General features: G+C 37.9%; 1 protein-coding gene across 1 annotated transcript in view; it reads left to right on the top strand.

The window, feature by feature from the left end:
• The window catches only part of NEK10 (NIMA related kinase 10), a 319,052-nt gene that overhangs the window by 114,491 nt on the left and 186,384 nt on the right, over positions 1-18,177 (top strand). Inside the window, 1 exon segment of the mRNA XM_082637719.1 lies at positions 10,670-10,745. Within this exon segment, the coding sequence (XP_082493845.1) occupies positions 10,670-10,745 (76 nt within the window).

Consider the following 18,177-nt stretch of genomic DNA (forward strand, 5'->3'; position numbering starts at 1 on the left):
ACTTTTTTCCCTTTTGTTTCCTGGTGGGCGAGGAGAGGGCATTAAGAGGGCTGCTTGGGGAAGCGCCAGAGACATTCGCGAGCCGCGGGTAAGGTGCGGACCTCGGAGACGGGCGTGGGATGCTGGAGCTGCCGCCGCCGCCGCCGCCGCCGCCGCGGGGCCTGTGTGCGAGCGCGGGTCACTGTCCGCCCCGCCTTCCGGGGGGCCTGTGTACCCCGCCACTGCCGGGGTCCCGGGACCCGGGGACGGCTTTCCCGGGAAAGCACATGGAGCGCCACGGGCTGCTGCAACGTCACACCGGCCTCTGCCGCCGCAGGCCCGCCCCACACTGCGCGCCCCTCCCTCCCCTCTGCCTGAGTGAGCCAGAGCCCCCGAATCAGCGGCTCCTTTAAACCCGTCCTGTCTGAGCGAAGAACAGATGCCCTCCGGCGAACTACGTGCAGAGGCGGGGCCAGGTCCAAGGCTGAGACCCGGGAGCTGTGAGAGCAGAGACAGGGAAGTCTCTCTGTGCAGCCTCGGAGGCAGCGGATTAAAGCTCCACGGTCCATTTGATGTGCCCTGCGTCTGTGGAGTGCATGAATTGACAGCGAATCATCACAAATTGAAGAAGTGGACTTTGAGGACAAGATTTAAGACTTTCCCCCCTTTTCCTCTTTTTACAACGAATTATCCCAAATTAAGGAGGTGGACTTAGAGAGCAAGATTTCAGACTTCTCGCCCTTTTCCTCTTTTGACAACGAATTATCCCAAATTGAGGAGGTGGACTTGGAGAGCAAGATTTTTGATTTTTCCCCCTGCTCTCTTTTTGTGAATGTGTATGTGTAATCTTCTGTGTAAGATGTAATCTTCTGTGTAAGATTCTCTCTGTATAGCTTTGCTTCCACCATATGTCCCAGGGTTCTATCGGTCCGTTTTTCCTTTCAATAATTACTTTTTAATTTTAATAACGCTACTATATTTCATACATTATTCTATTTTACTTTACCTGCTCTTTCTTTTTTTCCTACCTTCCCTCCCTCCCTCCCTCCACTCCTCCTTTCCTTCTTTCTTTTTCTTTCCTCCCTCCTCCCTCCCACCCTTCTTCTTTCCACTTTCTTTTTCTTTCCTTCCTCCCTCCCTCCCTCCTGTCTTTCTTTCTTTCTTTCCTTCCTCCCTCCCTCCCTTCTTCCATTCACTCTTCATTTTGCTTTCCTCCCTCCCTCCTTTCTTTCCTTCTTTCTTTCCATCCTTCCTCCCTCCCTCCTTTCTTTCTTCCTTCCTTCCTTCCTTCCTTTCTTCCCTTCTTCCTTTCTTTCCCTCTCTCTTTCTTTCTTCTACTAATTCTTTCTTTCTGCTTTTTCTCCCTGTTATTCTGAGCCGGGTGGATGAAAGGCTCTTGGTGCTGCAGCCAGGAGTCAGTACTGCGCCACTGAAGTGGGAGAGCCAACTTCAGGACACGGATCCACAAGAGACTTCCCAGCTCCACATAATATCAAGCAGTGAAAATCTCCCAGAGATCTCCATCTCAACACCAGCACCCAGCTTCAGACAACGACCAGCAAGCTACAGTGTTGGTCACCCTATGCCAAGCAACTAGCAAGGCAGGAACACAACCCCACCCATTAGCAGAGAGCCTACCTAAAAATATAATAAGTCCATAGGCACCCCAAAACACACCACCAGACGTGGACCTGTCCACCAGAAAGACAAGATCGAGCCTCAACCACCAGAACACAGGCATTAGTCCCCCCCACCAGGAAGCCTACACAACCTACTGAAACAACCTTAGACACTGGGGTCATACACCAAAAACAATGGGAACTACAAATCAGCAGCCTGCAAAAAGGAGACCCCAAACACAGTAACATAAGCAAAATGAGAAGACAGAAAAACACACAGCAGGTGAAGGAGCAAGATAAAAACCTACCAGACCTAACAAATGAAGAGGTAATAGGCAGTCTACCTGAAAAAGAATTCAGAATAATGATAGTAAACATGATCCAAGATTCTATTTCCAAGATCCATAATCTTGGAAATAGAATAGACAAAATGCAAGAAACAGTTAACAAGGACCTAGAAGAACTAAAGATGAATCAAGCATCGATTAAAAACACAATACATGAAATGAAAACTACTCTAGATGGGATCAATAGCAGAATAACTGAGGCAGAAGAACGGATAAATGAGGTGGAAGATAAAATAGTGGAAATAACTGCTGCAGAGCAAAATAAAGAAAAAAGAATGAAAAGAACAGAGGACAGTCTCAGAGACCTGTGGGACAACATTAAACACACCAACATTTGAATTATAGAGGTTCCAGAAGAAGAAGAGAAAAAGAAAGGGACTGAGAAAATATTTGAAGAGATTATAGTTGAAAACTTCCCTAATATGGGAAAAGAAATAGTTAATCAAGTCCAGGAGGCACAGAGAGTCCCATACAGAATAAATCCAAGGAGAAATACGCCAAGACACATATTAATCAAAGTGTCAAAAATTAAACACAAAGAAATCATATTAAAAGCAGCAAGGGAAAAACAACAAATAACACACAAGGGAATCCCCATCAGGTTAACAGCTGATCTCTCAGCAGAAACTCTACAAGCCAGAAGGGAGTGGCAGGACATATTTAAAGTGATGAAGGAGAGAAACCTGCAACCAAGATTACTGTACCCAGCAAGGATCTCATTCAGATTTGATGGAGAAATTAAAACCTTTACAGACAAGCAAAAGCTGAGAGATTTCAGCACCACCAAACCAGCTTTACAACAAATGCTAAAGGAACTTCTCTAGGCAAGAAACACAACAGAAGGAATATACCTACAATAACGAACCCAAAGCAATTAAGGAAATGGGAATAGGAACATACATATCAATAATTACCTTAAATGTAAATGGACTAAATGCTCCCACCAAGAGACACAGATTGGCTGAATGGATACAAAAACAAGACCCATATATACGCTGTCTACAAGAGACCCACTTCAGACCTAGAGACACATACAGATTGAAAGTAAGGGGATGGAAAAAGATATTCCATGCAAATGGAAATCAAAAGAGAGCTGGAGTAGCAATTCTTATATCAGACAAAATAGACTTTAAAATAAAGACTATTAGAAGAGACAAAGAAGGACACTACATAACGATAAAGGGATCGATCCAAGAAGAAGATATAACAATTGTAAATATTTATGCACCCAACATAGGAGCACCTCAATACATAAGGCAAATACTAACAGCCATAAAAGGAGAAATCGACAGTAACACAATCATAGTAGGGGACTTTAATACCCCACTTTTACCAATGGACAGATCATCCAAAATGAAAATAAATAAGGAAACACAAGCTTTAAATGATACATTAAACAAGATGGACTTCATTGATATTTATAGGACATTCCATCCAAAAACAACAGAATACACATTTTTTTCTCAAGTGCTCATGGAACATTCTCCAGGATAGATCATATCTTGGGTCACAAATCAAGCCTTGGTAAATTTAAGAAAATTGAAATTGTATCAAGTATCTTTTCTGACCACAATGCTATGAGACTAGACATCAATTACAGGAAAAGATCTGTGAAAAATACAAACACATGGAGGCTAAACAATACACTACTCAATAACGAAGTGATCACTGAAGAAATCAAAGAGGAAATTAAAAAATACCTAGAAACAAATGACAATGGAGACACGACGACCCAAAACCTATGGGACGCAGCAAAAGCAGTTCTAAGGGGGAAGTTTATAGCAATACAATCTCACCTTAAGAAACAGGAAACATTTCGAGTAAACAACATGACCCTGCACCTAAAGCAATTAGAGAAAGAAGAACAAAAAAACCCCAAAGCTAGCAGAAGGAAAGAAATCATAAAGATCAGATCAGAAATAAATGAAAAAGAAATGAAGGAAACGATAGCAAAGATCAACCAAACTAAAAGCTGGTTCTTTGAGAAGATAAACAAAATTGACAAACCATTAGCCAGACTCATCAAGAAAAGAAGGGAGAAGACTCAAATCAATAGAATTAGAAATGAAAAAGGAGAAGTAACAACTGACACTGCAGAAATACAAAAGATCATGAGAGATTACTATAAGCAACTCTATGCCAATAAAATGGACAACCTGCAAGAAATGGACAAATTCTTAGAAATGCACAACCTGCCAAGACTGAATCAGGAAGAAAGAGAAAATATGAACAGACCAATCACAAGCACTGAAATTGAAACTGTGATTAAAAATCTTCCATCACACAAAAGCCCAGGACCAGATGGCTTCACAGGCGAATTCTATCAAACATTTAGAGAAGAGCTAACACCCATCCTTCTCAAACTCTTCCAAACAATATCAGAGGAAGGAACACTCCCAAACTCATTCTACGAGGCCACCATCACCTTGATACCAAAACCAGGCAAGGATGTCACAAAGAAAACTACAGGCCAATACCACTGATGAACATAGATGCAAAAATCCTCAACAAAATACTAGCAAACAGAATCCAACAGCACATTCAAAGGATCATACACCATGATCAAGTGGGGTTTATTCCAGGAATGCAAGGATTCTTCAATATATGCAAATCAATCAATGTGATACACCATATTAACAAGTTGAAGGAGAAAAACCATATGATCATCTCAATACATGCAGAGAAAGCTTTCGACAAAATTCAACACCCATTTATGATAAAAACCCTGCAGAAAGTAGGCATAGAGGGAACTTTCCTCAACATAATAAAGGCCATATATGACAAACCCACAGCCAACATTGTCCTCAATGGTGAAAAACTGAAACCATTTCCACTAAGATCAGGAACAAGACAAGGCTGCCCACTCTCACCACTCTTATTCAACATAGTTTTGGAAGATTTAGCCACAGCAATCAGAGAAGAAAAGGAAATAAAAGGAATCCAAATTGGAAAAGAAGAAGTAAAGCTGTCACTGTTTGCAGATGACATGATACTATACATAGAGAATCCTAAAGATGCTACCGAAAAACTACTAGAGCTAATCAATGAATCTGGTAAAGTAGCAGGATACAAAATTAATGTACAGAAATCTCTGGCATTCCTGTACACTAATGATGAAAAATCTGAAAATGAAATCAAGAAAACACTCCCATTTACCATTGCAACAAAAAGAATAAAATATCTAGGAATAAACCTACCTAAGGAGACAAAAGACCTGTATGCAGAAAATTATAAGACACTGATGAAAGAAATTAAAGATGATACAAATAGATGGAGAGATATACCATGCTCCTGGATTGGAAGAATCAATATTGTGAAAATGACTCTACTACCCAAAGCAATCTACAGATTCAATGCAATCCCTATCAAACTACCACTGGCATTTTTCACAGAACTAGAACAAAAAATTTCAAAATTTGTTTGGAAAAAGAAAAGACCCGAATAGCCAAAACAATCTTGAGAATGAAAAACGGAGCTGGAGGAATCAGGCTCCCTGACTTCAGACTATACTACAAAGCTACAGTAATTAAGACAGTGTGGTACTGACATAAAAACAGAAAGATAGATCAGTGGATCAAGATAGAAAGCCCAGAGATAAACCCACGCACATATGGCCAACTTATCTTTGATAAAGGAGGCAGGAATGTACAGTGGAGAAAGGACAGCCTCTTCAATAATTGGTGCTGGGAAAACTGGACAGGGACATGTAAAAGTTTGAGATTAGGTCATTCCCTAACACCATACACAAAAATAAGCTCAAAATGGATTAAAGACCTAAATGTAAGGCCAGAAACTATCAAACTCTTAGAGGAAAACATAGGTAGAACACTCTATGACATAAATCACAGCAAGATCCTTTTGGACCCACCTCCTAGAGAAATGGAAATAAAAACAAAGATAAACAAATGGGACCTAATGAAACCTCAAAGCTTTTGCACAGCAAAGGAAACCATAAACAAGACCAAAAGACAACCCTCAGAATGGGAGAAAATATTTGCCAATGAAGCAACTGACAAAGGATTAATCTCCAAAATTTATAAACAGCTCATGCAGCTCAATAGCAAAAAAACAAACAACCCAATCCAAAAATGGGCAGAAGACCTAAATAGGCATTTCTCCAAAGAAGATATACAGACTGCCAACAAACACATGAAAGAATGCTCAACATCATTAATCATTAGAGAAATGCAAATCAAAACTACAATGAGATATCATCTCACACCAGTCAGAATGGCCATCATCAAGAAATCTAGAAACAATAAATGCTGGAGAGGGTGTGGAGAAAAGGGAACACTCTTGCCCTGCTGGTGGGAATGTGAATTGGTACAGCCACTATGGAGAACAGTATGGAGGTTCCTTAAAAAACTAAAAATAGAACTACCATATGACCCAGCAATCCCACTACTGGGCATATACCCTGAGAAAACCATAATTCAAAAAGAAACATGTACCAAAATGTTCATTGCAGCTCTATTCACAATAGCCCGGAGCTGGAAACAACCTAAGTGTCCATCATCGGATGAATGGGTAAAGAAGATGTGGCACATATATACAATAGAATATTACTCAGCCATAAAAAGAAACGAAACTGAGCTATTTGTAATGATGTGGATAGACCTAGAGTCTGTCATACAGAGTGAAGTAAGTCAGAAAGAGAAAGAGAAATACCGTATGCTAACACATATATATGGAATTTAAAAAAAATGTCATGAAGAACCTAGGGGTAAAACGGGAATAAAGACACAGACCTACTTGAGAATGGACTTGAGGATATGGGGAGGGGGAAGGGTAAGCTGTGACAAAGCGAAAGAGAGGCATGGACATATATACACTACCAAACGTAAGGTAGATAGATAGTGGGAAGCAGCCGCAGAGCACAGGGAGATCAGCTCGGTGCTTTGTGACTGCCTGGAGGGGTGGGATGGGGAGGGTGGGAGGGAGGGAGATGCATGAGGGAAGGGATGTGGGAACAGATGTGTATGTATGACTGATTCACTTTGTTATAAAGCAGAAACTAATAAAAAAAAAAAGAAACTATAGAGTCCAGGACACAGTGGAATAACATCTTTAAAGCACTGAAAGAAAACTCCTGAATTCTGTATTGGGTGAAAACGCCTCTCAAGAATGAAATAAGTAAAAAGAGTGGATATATGTATAACTGATAAACTTTGCTGTACAGCAGAAACTAATGCAACATTGTAAATCAACTATACTCTAATAAAAATTTAAAATAAAAAAAAAAGAAAGCCCACACGCTGCAACTACGGAGGCCCACGTGCCTCAAAGAAGACCCAGCACAGCCAGAATAAAATAAATAAATGAAAATAAACTATAACATAAAAACCATAATATATTTATATAAATTAATTCATTGAACTTCATTAATGTTTAAAACTTCTGTTCTATGAAAGATATTACTAAAAGGATGAAAAAAACTAGTTGAAGACAAGGAGAAAATATTTGTAGATCATCTTTCTGACAAAGAATTAGTATCAATAATACAAATAATAAGAAAGCTCAGTAATAAGAAAATAAACAACCCCATGAAAAAATGGGCCAAATTTTGAACAAGCACTTCACTAAAGAAGATAAACAGATGGCAAATAATTACATAAAAAATGTTCAGCACCATTAGTCATTAGGGAAATGCAAATGAAAGCTATACTGAGCCACCACTACTTTCTAGTTAAAATGGCTAATTAAAAAAACCCTGATAACTTCAAATGCTGGTGAGGAGGCAGAAGCAACTAGAACTCTTATACATTTCTGGTGAGAACACGATGGAAAATATTTTGGCTTGGTAGTTTTTTATGAAATTAAACATATACTTATCATAGGATCCAGTAATCCCACTGCAAGGAATCTATCAAAGAGAAATAAAAAATTATCTTCACACAAAAATTTGTATGCAATTATTGTACTTACTTGGACCTGTAGTACAATCTTGAATAGGAATGGTGAGAGTGGACATCCTTGCCTTTTTTTTTTTTTTGTATCCTTGAGTTTATACTACCTTGTCTTAATTACTATAGCCTTGTAATAATTCTTAATATACTAGAGAAAACTGTCCTCTTTTATATTAAAATCCATGGCTCCTCTTGGCAGTTTCTATTTCTATATGAATTTTACACTCTATTTGTGAAGTTCTGCCCAAAATATGAAGACATATGATTGGAATTACATAAATTAGTTTAGAAAGAATGAAATCTATATAATATTGAAAATCCCAGTCCATGAATTTGGACTTTCTCTCCATTAACTTTAATCTTCTTTAATGACTCTGTAACAAAATTTTATAATTTTCCCTGCATAGGTCTTTCATGTCCTTTGTCATATTATTCCTAGATATTTGTTCCTATGATGGTATTGTAATTAGTATGTTTTCTTTCTTTCTTTCTTTTTTTGAAAGGAAAGAGAAAATAATGTTTTTCTGATTTATTTTTTAATTTCAGTTATCAGGGCACATTAAAAATGTTCTTATATGACAATCTCTTCAAAATATCTATCAATACATTAACAAGTTGGCTATATCTTTTATTTCTTTTTTATTTTTCTTCTTTGCTTTAATTGAGATATAATTGACCTACAACATTGTATTAGTTTCAGGTGTGTAACGTAATGATTCGATATTTGTTATATACTGTGAAATGATCACCATAAGTCAAGATAACATCCAGCCTTGTTTTTTTGATCTTAAGGGAAAGACATTCAATGTTTTAACATTAACTAGAAAGTTAGCTGTAGGTTTTTCATAAATGCCCTTTATCAGGTTAAGGAAATGCCTGTCTATTTTCCACTTTGCTGAAAGGAATAGATATTGAATTTTCTCAAATTCTTCTTATACAACTATTGAGATGTTCATATGATTTCCTTCTCTAATGGTCTGATCTGGTGAACTATATTGATTAATTTTTAAATGTTGTATCAGCATTGTATTTTTGGCATAAACCCCACTTGGTTATTATGTGTTATCCTTTTTAATATATCCCTAGATTGTATTTACTTATTTTTTGTCTCTATTCTCATGGGGAATACTGTTCTGTGCTTTTCTTTTCTTGTAATATCTTTGTCTGGACTTGTTCAGGGTAATGTTGACTTCATAAAATGAGTTGGGAAGTGTTCTCTCCTCTTCTATTTTCTGGTAGAGTTTATGCATAACTGATATTTATCCCTTAAGTGTTTGGTTGAATTTGTAAATAAAATGGTTTGGGCCTGATTTTTCTTTGTTGGCAGTATTGTATTCTGTTTTGATAAGAATTTGGGGCTTTAGAATTGAGCAACCTCAAATTCATGTCTAACTCTGTTCATTTCTCCCTGAGAAACCCTGAGCCAGGCACTCATTCTCTTTGAGCCTCAGTTTCCTCATCTATAAAATGGGTGGTTGTGAAGATTAAATAGCAATATACATCAGTTGATTATCACTATGCTATACTACATTCGCATATGTTAACTTATTCAGATTTTAATATTATAGTACTACTATCTATATTATTACAATCCCTATTTTACAGATAAGAAAACTATTGCAAAGAGAGGTTAAATAACTTGCCCAGGGTTACTCAGGTAGCACATAATGGAGCCAGGATTTGAACTGAGCCTGTTTGGTTCCAAAGTCCTTGCCTTTAAGCACTAACAGGCACTAACTATAATAATTCCTATTGCACTGTGAGTATTAAAATAGACAATATATGTAAGCAGCTAAGTCTGTGCTAGTTCAAGGTTGTTTTGTAAATGGATATTGTTATTAATAACATGAATTAATATTACTTTGAAGTCAAGGTACTTCAGAATATTTTCAACCTGTCAAAGACACTTTAGTATAGATAATCAAATACTTTTAATTAAAATTCATTACAGTGAAATTCCATACATATTTAGTACACTTAAGAAAGTGATATTGTGAACATCAAACTTTATTAGGAATAGCAACTTGAATTTTTGCCCTAGTTCAACAGTGTCTTTTTGTTTAATCCTAGTAATTAAACCTCTTGAAATGTTTGTAAATCCATACAATGATAATAGGAATAATATCTGTTTCTACCACTTTGATCTAAGTTATTGAGTGGCTTAAAAAAGAGAAGTATGTGAAGGTGCTTTGAAAAATATAGCTAGTGCTAATATTAAATATAAATATTTAGTGTTCTAGTTTAAAAATTAGAATCCATTGTATTAACATAATTATATTATTATATAAGTATTTTGAGATGATTGTGAACATTGTTATTTACTATGACTTCGTACAAATAGATACCATCAATTTCAGGTTTTCAGACCTTCATGGTGATTATTTAGGCTTACCATATTTGTTTACTTTTTTAGCCGGATGAGGTGATAACTGCCATATGCCAAAACATTAGATTCATTTTATGTATTTGAAAATTATAAAGGGTAATCTAAAAAAGTAGAATCACAAGTTCAATAAGTACTTTGTCCTATCTTCCAGTCAGAAAGACTTATTTTAATATATTTTAATGAAACCTCATTATGTCAATATATATAGCATAATGACCTAATGTATGTACACCATTAATGAAGGCTGGGAGTGGTTCAGAAGATTGGCACATGGGGCATTTTTACAGGGAAAACAAGAAAAGCTTTCTCTTGTGAATTGTAATAGCTTTTTGCTTTGTTTTGTTTTGTTTTGTTTTTGCAGAATGTTAAAGCTAAGGAACAATGATAATTCTGGGAAAATATAATCAAATTGTTTTGTTTCTTGAATTGTAGCTGACTTTGGCCTGGCAAAGCAAAAACAAGAAAGCAGTAAACTTACATCTGTTGTAGGAACAATTCTGTATTCCTGGTAAGGACAATTATTTTATGGCTCTCTAACACCTTTTTTAAACTGGTTTGGGCTTTCATTTCTTTTCTTGGCTTGCGAAGGAAAGATATTTACATATTTAATAAGTTTTCCTCAATTACCCAGGTAATACACATGTATAGAATCATACCATTATGTGTTTAAAATAACAAATTATCTTTCCTTTAAGGTAACTCTGCCCCTCAATTACTTGTAATTGAAGTGATCTTTAGCACACAGTAGGTTTACAGAGTTGTTGAATGAATCTGTGAATGAATTAGTAGACTTGCTACGCAATATGACACTTGGAACATTTTATTGCATCTATTGTATATATGATTCTTTTACTCTCTTTCCATCTATAGACATTCAAGGTCAAGGAAAGGGTTTTAATGTCCTAATACCTGTCCCAGCATCTGGCAAATAATAGGTGCTGAATAAATTTTATTATGTGAATGAATAAATGATGATATATATACTTACACATATATTTACAAAGTTCGTGCTTCTTGGGTTAATGAGCATTATTTTGATGAATTGAGACTTTTTTAGCATGCTTTTTAGGGTTCCTTTGCAATCCATTAATTATCATGAAGTGAGAATCTTCTTTTGCTGATCACATATAATTTGTCTGAATCTGTCGAAATTAGCCAACAGATATGGTAGTCCGTAGATGCAGCAGACTTCAGGGAAATATTCTGAAATTTCATTCGTCGAGTCAAGCAATCAAGACACTTCTATCTTCTTTCTTTAATCTAGTCTATTGTGCAGCAGAGTCCTGGGGGTAGGATTCAGAATGAATCTTCTCCAAGGAGGGTGGAATTTGGAAATAACAGCCCTATTTTACAAAGTCCTTTCATATAAGAATGTGCAAAATAGTGTTTTTAAGGAGTGAATTTTCGTTTATTTTGCTAGAAATTTCTTACATCTTTGTTTTTGAAACTAGCTTCATGGGAGGCTGCAGAGATTCGTGGCCAGGCTAATATTGTACCTTGAAAACTGATAGTTTATCTGTGCACTTTATCTCTTAATAATAAGGATATGACTCACCCATTACTTGTTGCTGGAATAATAGTTTTCATTTGTTCTACTTTATATTCTTTTCCAAAAATAATAAAAGCTTAATCATAAAAGTGTTAAATAATCATATATTCCTGAACAGATTTGATTGTCAATCAAAATTACAGAACAAATAAAATACAAAATAAAAATAAGCACATTTATTCCCAAGACTGTGAATTCAGTTTAGAATCGCTATTATGATAATTTTGTGTGTGTGTTGAGGTGGGGGGCAGGAAATCTATAGAGTATGTAAGAAGAAATCTAAAACATGACAACTATTTTGTTTTATTAGCCCAAAGATGGATTCATATTTTCTTTTAATTTTTAAATTAACTACAGAGTTAGGAAAGCTGAACCTCCTAATACAGTTAAGGTATTATTTCACTTAGGAATATCACAAATGTATGACCATTCATCTTTCTATCAAGCTCTTTGTTCTTTTAAATTGCTTTAAAATATTTATTTCTACTCCCTTATCCCACCTTCCTCTCTCCTGGTTGTATGCCCCTTGTATTTTATAATACAAGGTTTTACAATAAACTTAGCCTCACAAGCCAGAGTTAAAAGAGCTCAGTTCTAAATTACATTCCATTACTTTCTTACTTTGGGATTTTCAAACAGACAAGAATCCAAGTGAAGTAGTTTATTCAGTAGGTGGTTCCATGGAATAGTGGTGGGGGGTGGGGGGGGAGGAAACGAGACAGAGAAGGGAAAGCAGCCAGTACAGGAAACATTAATAATGAGATCCAGGCTTCCATGGTGGCGCAGTGGTTGAGAATCCGCCTGCCAATGCAGGGGACACGGGTTCGATCCCTGGTCCTGGAAGATCCCACATGCCACGGAGCAACTAAGCCCATGCACCACAACTACTGAGCCTGTGCTCTAGACCCCGTGAGCCACAACTACTGAGGCTGCATGCTGCAACTACTGAAGACTGCATGCCTAGAGCCTGGTGCTCCACAGTAAGAGGCCAACACAATGAGAAGCCTGCGCACCACAACTAAGAGTAGCCTCCACTCGCCTCAACTATAGAAAGCCCACACACAGCAACGAAGACCAACCACAGCCATAAATAAATAAATTTATTTTTAAAAAAATCAGATCCGTAGATTATTATCTGGGATACAGTGCACGAGATGTTTCAGAGTTGTCCTATATGCCAAATTAAAAGTAGGGTTTTTTTTTTTTTTCTTTTCTCAGTCACAAGTGGCTAAGGGCTACTCCATGGGTGACCTTCAGTCACTCCTGGCCTCCTGGGGTGGCTGGGAGTAAGCCCCCAGGCAGAGAGTCATGGGACCTTGTTCACTGTATGTCAAGGACATGCACTAGAAATGTCAGCTGTATAATCTCTCAAATTCTAATTGTTCCAAATTTAAGATGTTTCCTAATATATTGTTTGACATGTCCAGTTACTTTTGAATATTTTTATATCCTTCCCTATGGGTTTTCTCTGAGTTTGTGAATTGAACAAAAGTAAAACAAATATCTTTCACAGTCTCTGCCCTGAGTCTCATACCTTCATGCCTTTTCTTGAATTGTCCCCTTTATCTATTTCCAGGATATTTCTCTCCACATTCTGTAATCTTTGTGTAATTCTTATGAGCTCCTCTGAGCCAATTCATGTGGACCTAGGGTGCCTGCCCCAGCTCTCCATGTTCCCCAGAGTTTGATGTTTCCATATCATTTTGCTCTTTGCTTTTGCCTTTGCTTCCTCGGGTATTAACTTATTTAATAGCAGAAAGTTCTTTATCAACTTTCTCAGGAAGTGCCTGGGAGCATTCTTTTTTTTTTTTTAATATTTGTTATTTATTTATTTGGCTGCACTGTGTCTTAGTTGCAGCTGGTGGGCTCCTTAGTTGCAGCTGGCAGGCTCCTTAGTTACAGCACATGGGCTCCTTAGTTTTGTCAGGCAGGATCCTTAGTTGTGGCTCTCCTGCTCCTTAGTTGTGGCACGTGTGCTCCTTAGTTGCAGCCGGCAGTCTCCTTAGTTGCAGCACATGGGCTCCTTACTTGTGGCAGGCGGGCTCCTTAGCTGTGGCATGTGAACTCTTAGTTGTGGCATGCATGTGGGATCTATTTCCCTGACCAGGGATCAGACCCAGGCCCCCTGCATTGGGACCTTGGAATCTTACCCACTGCACCACCAGGGAAGTCCCATCAGAGCATTCTTTATACCTCAGCTGCTAGATAAGTGGTTTGTGGGCACTGGACTGATTGTGCTGGAACAGAAGTTCCATAAAACCTTTCCTTATCTGATTATTATCTCACCTTATTTCTTATCTGATTATTATCATTATTAGGCAGGTCTTTATTATCCTTCATGGAGAATAATCTCCAAATATGGTCCTTGGTTCCATTTTTTTTTTTTTTTTTTTTTTTTTTTTTTTTGGTACTCGGGCCTCTCACTGCTGTGGCCTCTCCCGTTGCGGAGCACAGGCTCCGGACGCGCAGGCCCAGCGGCCATGGCTCACGGGCCCAGCCGCTCCGCGGCATGTGGGATCCTCCCGGACCGGGGCACGAACCCGCGTCCCCTGCATCGGCAGGCGGACTCTCAACCACTGCGCCACCAGGGAAGCCCCTTGGTTCCATTTTTTATCTCTACATCTTACTCCAATTCCAGAGTCCAAAGCTGTACCCTTCCTTCAACTGCATTTTCAGAGCAGAATTTAGAGTTTGACACTCTGAGAAACATTTTGGGCTAGTTTCTCACAGAACATATATTTGGGATTTCTGGATAATAAACAAGTATGATCTAATAAAAATAGAAAACTTTGACTAATCCTGGAATGGGAATTCTTTGAGACTTTATTGCTTAGTGTAATCCCATTCATGTTATTACATTAGATAATTTTTTTTAAAAGCTGCTGAAGTTTTCATTGGATGGATCAAAGTAAACCTGTAGGAAAACCTGAACAAGTAGAGACAGTGAAACCTGCCCAACTTCTGACTGTACTTCTCAAGTTCTTAAGGCATCTTCAAGCTCTGAGACTCTTAACTGACTTAAAACACTTTGGTAGCCTCCAGCTGCTCACAGTTCACAGACCACGTCCTCAGTCGGGCTACAGGAGGAAAGCCCTGCATGCTCTGTCTCTGCCACGTCTTCCTGCTGTACCTCCACCAAGACTTCACTACTTTTAGCTGCTCCCTGCATGTTCCCTGTGACCACAGGTCTTTTGCACATGCTGCTCTCTCTGCCTGGAATACTGCTTTTCCCACTTGTCATCTGGTTAACTCTTCTCACCCTTCACCTCTCAGCTAGAATGTAGTCTCCTCAGGCAAACCCCCCAAAACAGGGCAGGATGCCCCTGGCCTACACACACCATGCACTTGTCCTTCACAATGTGGAATTTTATATTTATTTTGTGATAGGCCACTATCCCCAGCACTGAGCCCGAGTGTGGTTTATAGGCTCATGAGAAACATTTACTATATGAGTGATCCAGTACTTTTGTATGACTATGAACAGTACCCGAAATAATGGAAATATAATAAAGGAAATTTCTCCCTCACACTGTAACAAACCTTCCACCCCGTCAGCCGCCCCCTCGGCTGTGCCTTCAGATTTCCAATGTGCGCCCACCGGGTGCTCCTCCTCCAGAGCTGCAGCTCACCTCCTTTCTTCCTTCTGCTCTCTGTTAAATGTACCCTTCTGTAGAGAGGTTTTCCTGATCATCTGCCCCAAATAGCAACCTCCTTCAGACTCTATCCCTTTATTTTTTTCATAGCATTTGTCTGTCTCTGGCATTATGTTGTATTTTGATTGGTGTATCATGTGTCTCCCACTAAAACACAAACTCCACAACAGTAGAGCTGTTAACTGTTTTGTTCACTGTTGTTTCCCTGCTCCTCTAGGAGCAGACTAACAGAATACTAATAAATATTTTGAATTATTAAAGTGAAAATAAGTTATTCTTGTTTTGTCTTAAAATGTCTTTTTTGAACTTTATTGAAGAGTAATTGGAAAAAATTGACAAATATAATTGTATATATTTAGAGTGTATGACACGATTTGATATACATTTGTGAAATGATTACCAAGATCAGTATAATTAACAAATCCATCACCTCACATAATTAACTCTTTTTTGTTGTTGTTCTGAGAATGCTAAGATTTACTCTCGGGACTTTTAAGTACACAGTAGCATGTTATTAACTATAGTCACCATGCCATACATTAGATCCTCAGAACTCATTCTTCTCATAACTGAAAATTTGTACCATTTGACCTATATCACCCCATTTCTGCCTCCACCCAGCCTGTGGCAACTACCATTCTACTCTCTCTGTTTATATGAAATCAACTTTGTTTTTTACATTGTCTGGCTTATTTCAACTAGAATAATGTCCTCCAGTTTCAACCATGCTGTTGAAAATGCCAAGATTTCCTTCTTTTTAATGGTTGAAAAATATAAATATTCCATTGTACATATGTATACCACATTCTGTGCTTTAATGTGATTAAAAATCCATGTGCATTTTTATCAAGCTCTAAAGCACTAACATATTTTTTTAATTGAAGTATAGTTGATTTCCAATATTGTTAGTTTCAGGTGTACAGCAAAGTGATTCATATTTTTGCAGATTATAATCCATTATATGTTATTACAAGATCATTGGTATAATTCTCTGTGCAGTACAGTATATCCTTGTTGATTATCTATTTTATATACAGTAGTTTGTTAATGCAGTACCCCCACTTCCTCACTTCCTCTCCTCTTTGGTAACCGTAAGTTTGTTTTCTATGTCTGTTGAGTCTGTTTTTGTTTTGCTATACACTTATTTGTATTAGTTTTTAGATTCCACATATAAGTGATATCATACATGACATGTCTTTCTCTGACTTATTTCACTAAGCATAATAATCTCTAGCTTCATCCACGTTGCTGCAAATGGCAGAATTTTATTCTTTTTTTTATGGCTTAGTAGAATTCCATTGTGTGTGTGTGTATATATATATATATATATACACCACATCTTTCTTTTTTATTTAAAAAAAGTTATTGATGTAATATTGGTTTATAACATAAGTATCATGTGTAAAACATTATTATTATTATTTTTTTTTTGCGGTACGTGGGCATCTCACTGTTGTGGCCTCTCCCGTTGTGGAGCACAGGCTCCAGATGCGCAGGCTCAGTGGCCATGGCTCACGGGCCTAGACACTCCATGGCATGTGGGATCTTCCCAGACTGGGGCACGAACCCGTGTCCCCTGCATCGGCTGGCGGACTCTCAACCACTGCACCACCAGGGAAGCCCTATTATATTTCTTTTTCAGTATACAGTACAGTGTGTTCACCACCAAAAATTTAGTTTCTATCTGTCACCATACAACTGACCCCCTTTGCCCATTTCACACTCCCCTCCCACCCCTTCTCATCTGGTAACCAGTACTCTGTTCTCAGTATCTCTAGGTTTGTTTGGTTTGGTTATTTATTTTGTTTTGTTTGCTTCTTTGTTTTTATATTCCATATGTGAGTGAAATCATACTGTATTTGTCTTTCTCCATCTGACTTACTTAATTTAGCATAAGATGTTCAAGGTCCACCCATGTTGTTGTAAATAAAAAGATTGCATTGTTTTATGGCTGAGTAGTATTTCATTGTATATATATACCACATCTTCTCTATCCATCATCTGTTGATGGGCACTTAGGTTGTTTCCGTATCTTGGATACTGTAAATCATGAACATAGAGGTGAATATAAATTTTCACATTATTGTTTTCATATTCTTTGAATAAATACCCAGGAGTGGAATACCTGGATCATATGGTAGTTCTATAAATTTTTTGAGGAATCTTCATACTGTTTTCCATAATAGCTGCAGCAATTTTAAATTCTCTAATTTTATTAATTATACCAGCTACATACTTTCTCTCATAATTCTTTTTTTTTTTTTTTTGTGGTATGCGGGCTTCTCACTGTTGTGGCCTCTCCCGTTGCAGAGCACAGGCTCTGCAGCCATGGCCCATGGGCCCAGCCGGGCGTGTGGGATCTTCCCGGACCGGGGCACGAACCTGCATCCCTTGCATCGGCAGGTGGACTCTCAACCCCTGCGCCACCAGGGAAGCCCTCATAATTCTTTTTTTAAAGTGAAGTCTAGTTGATTTACAATGTTGTGCCAATTTCTGCTGTATAGCAATGTGACTCAGTTATAGAAATATATGCAGTTTTTTAATATTCTTTTCCATTATGGTTTATCCTAGGAGATTGGATATAGTTCCCTGTGCTGTACAGTAGGACCATATTGTTTATCCATTCTATATTTAATAGTTTGCATCTACCAGTCCCAAACTCCTAGTCCACCCCTCTCCCTCCCACCCAACCCTTGGAACCCACAAATCTGTTCTCTATCTATATGAATTTCTGCTTT

Source organism: Mesoplodon mirus (genome assembly GCF_964341445.2).
Source record: "Mesoplodon mirus genome assembly, chromosome: 12".
In the NCBI taxonomy this organism is placed as follows: Eukaryota; Metazoa; Chordata; class Mammalia; order Artiodactyla; family Ziphiidae; genus Mesoplodon; species Mesoplodon mirus.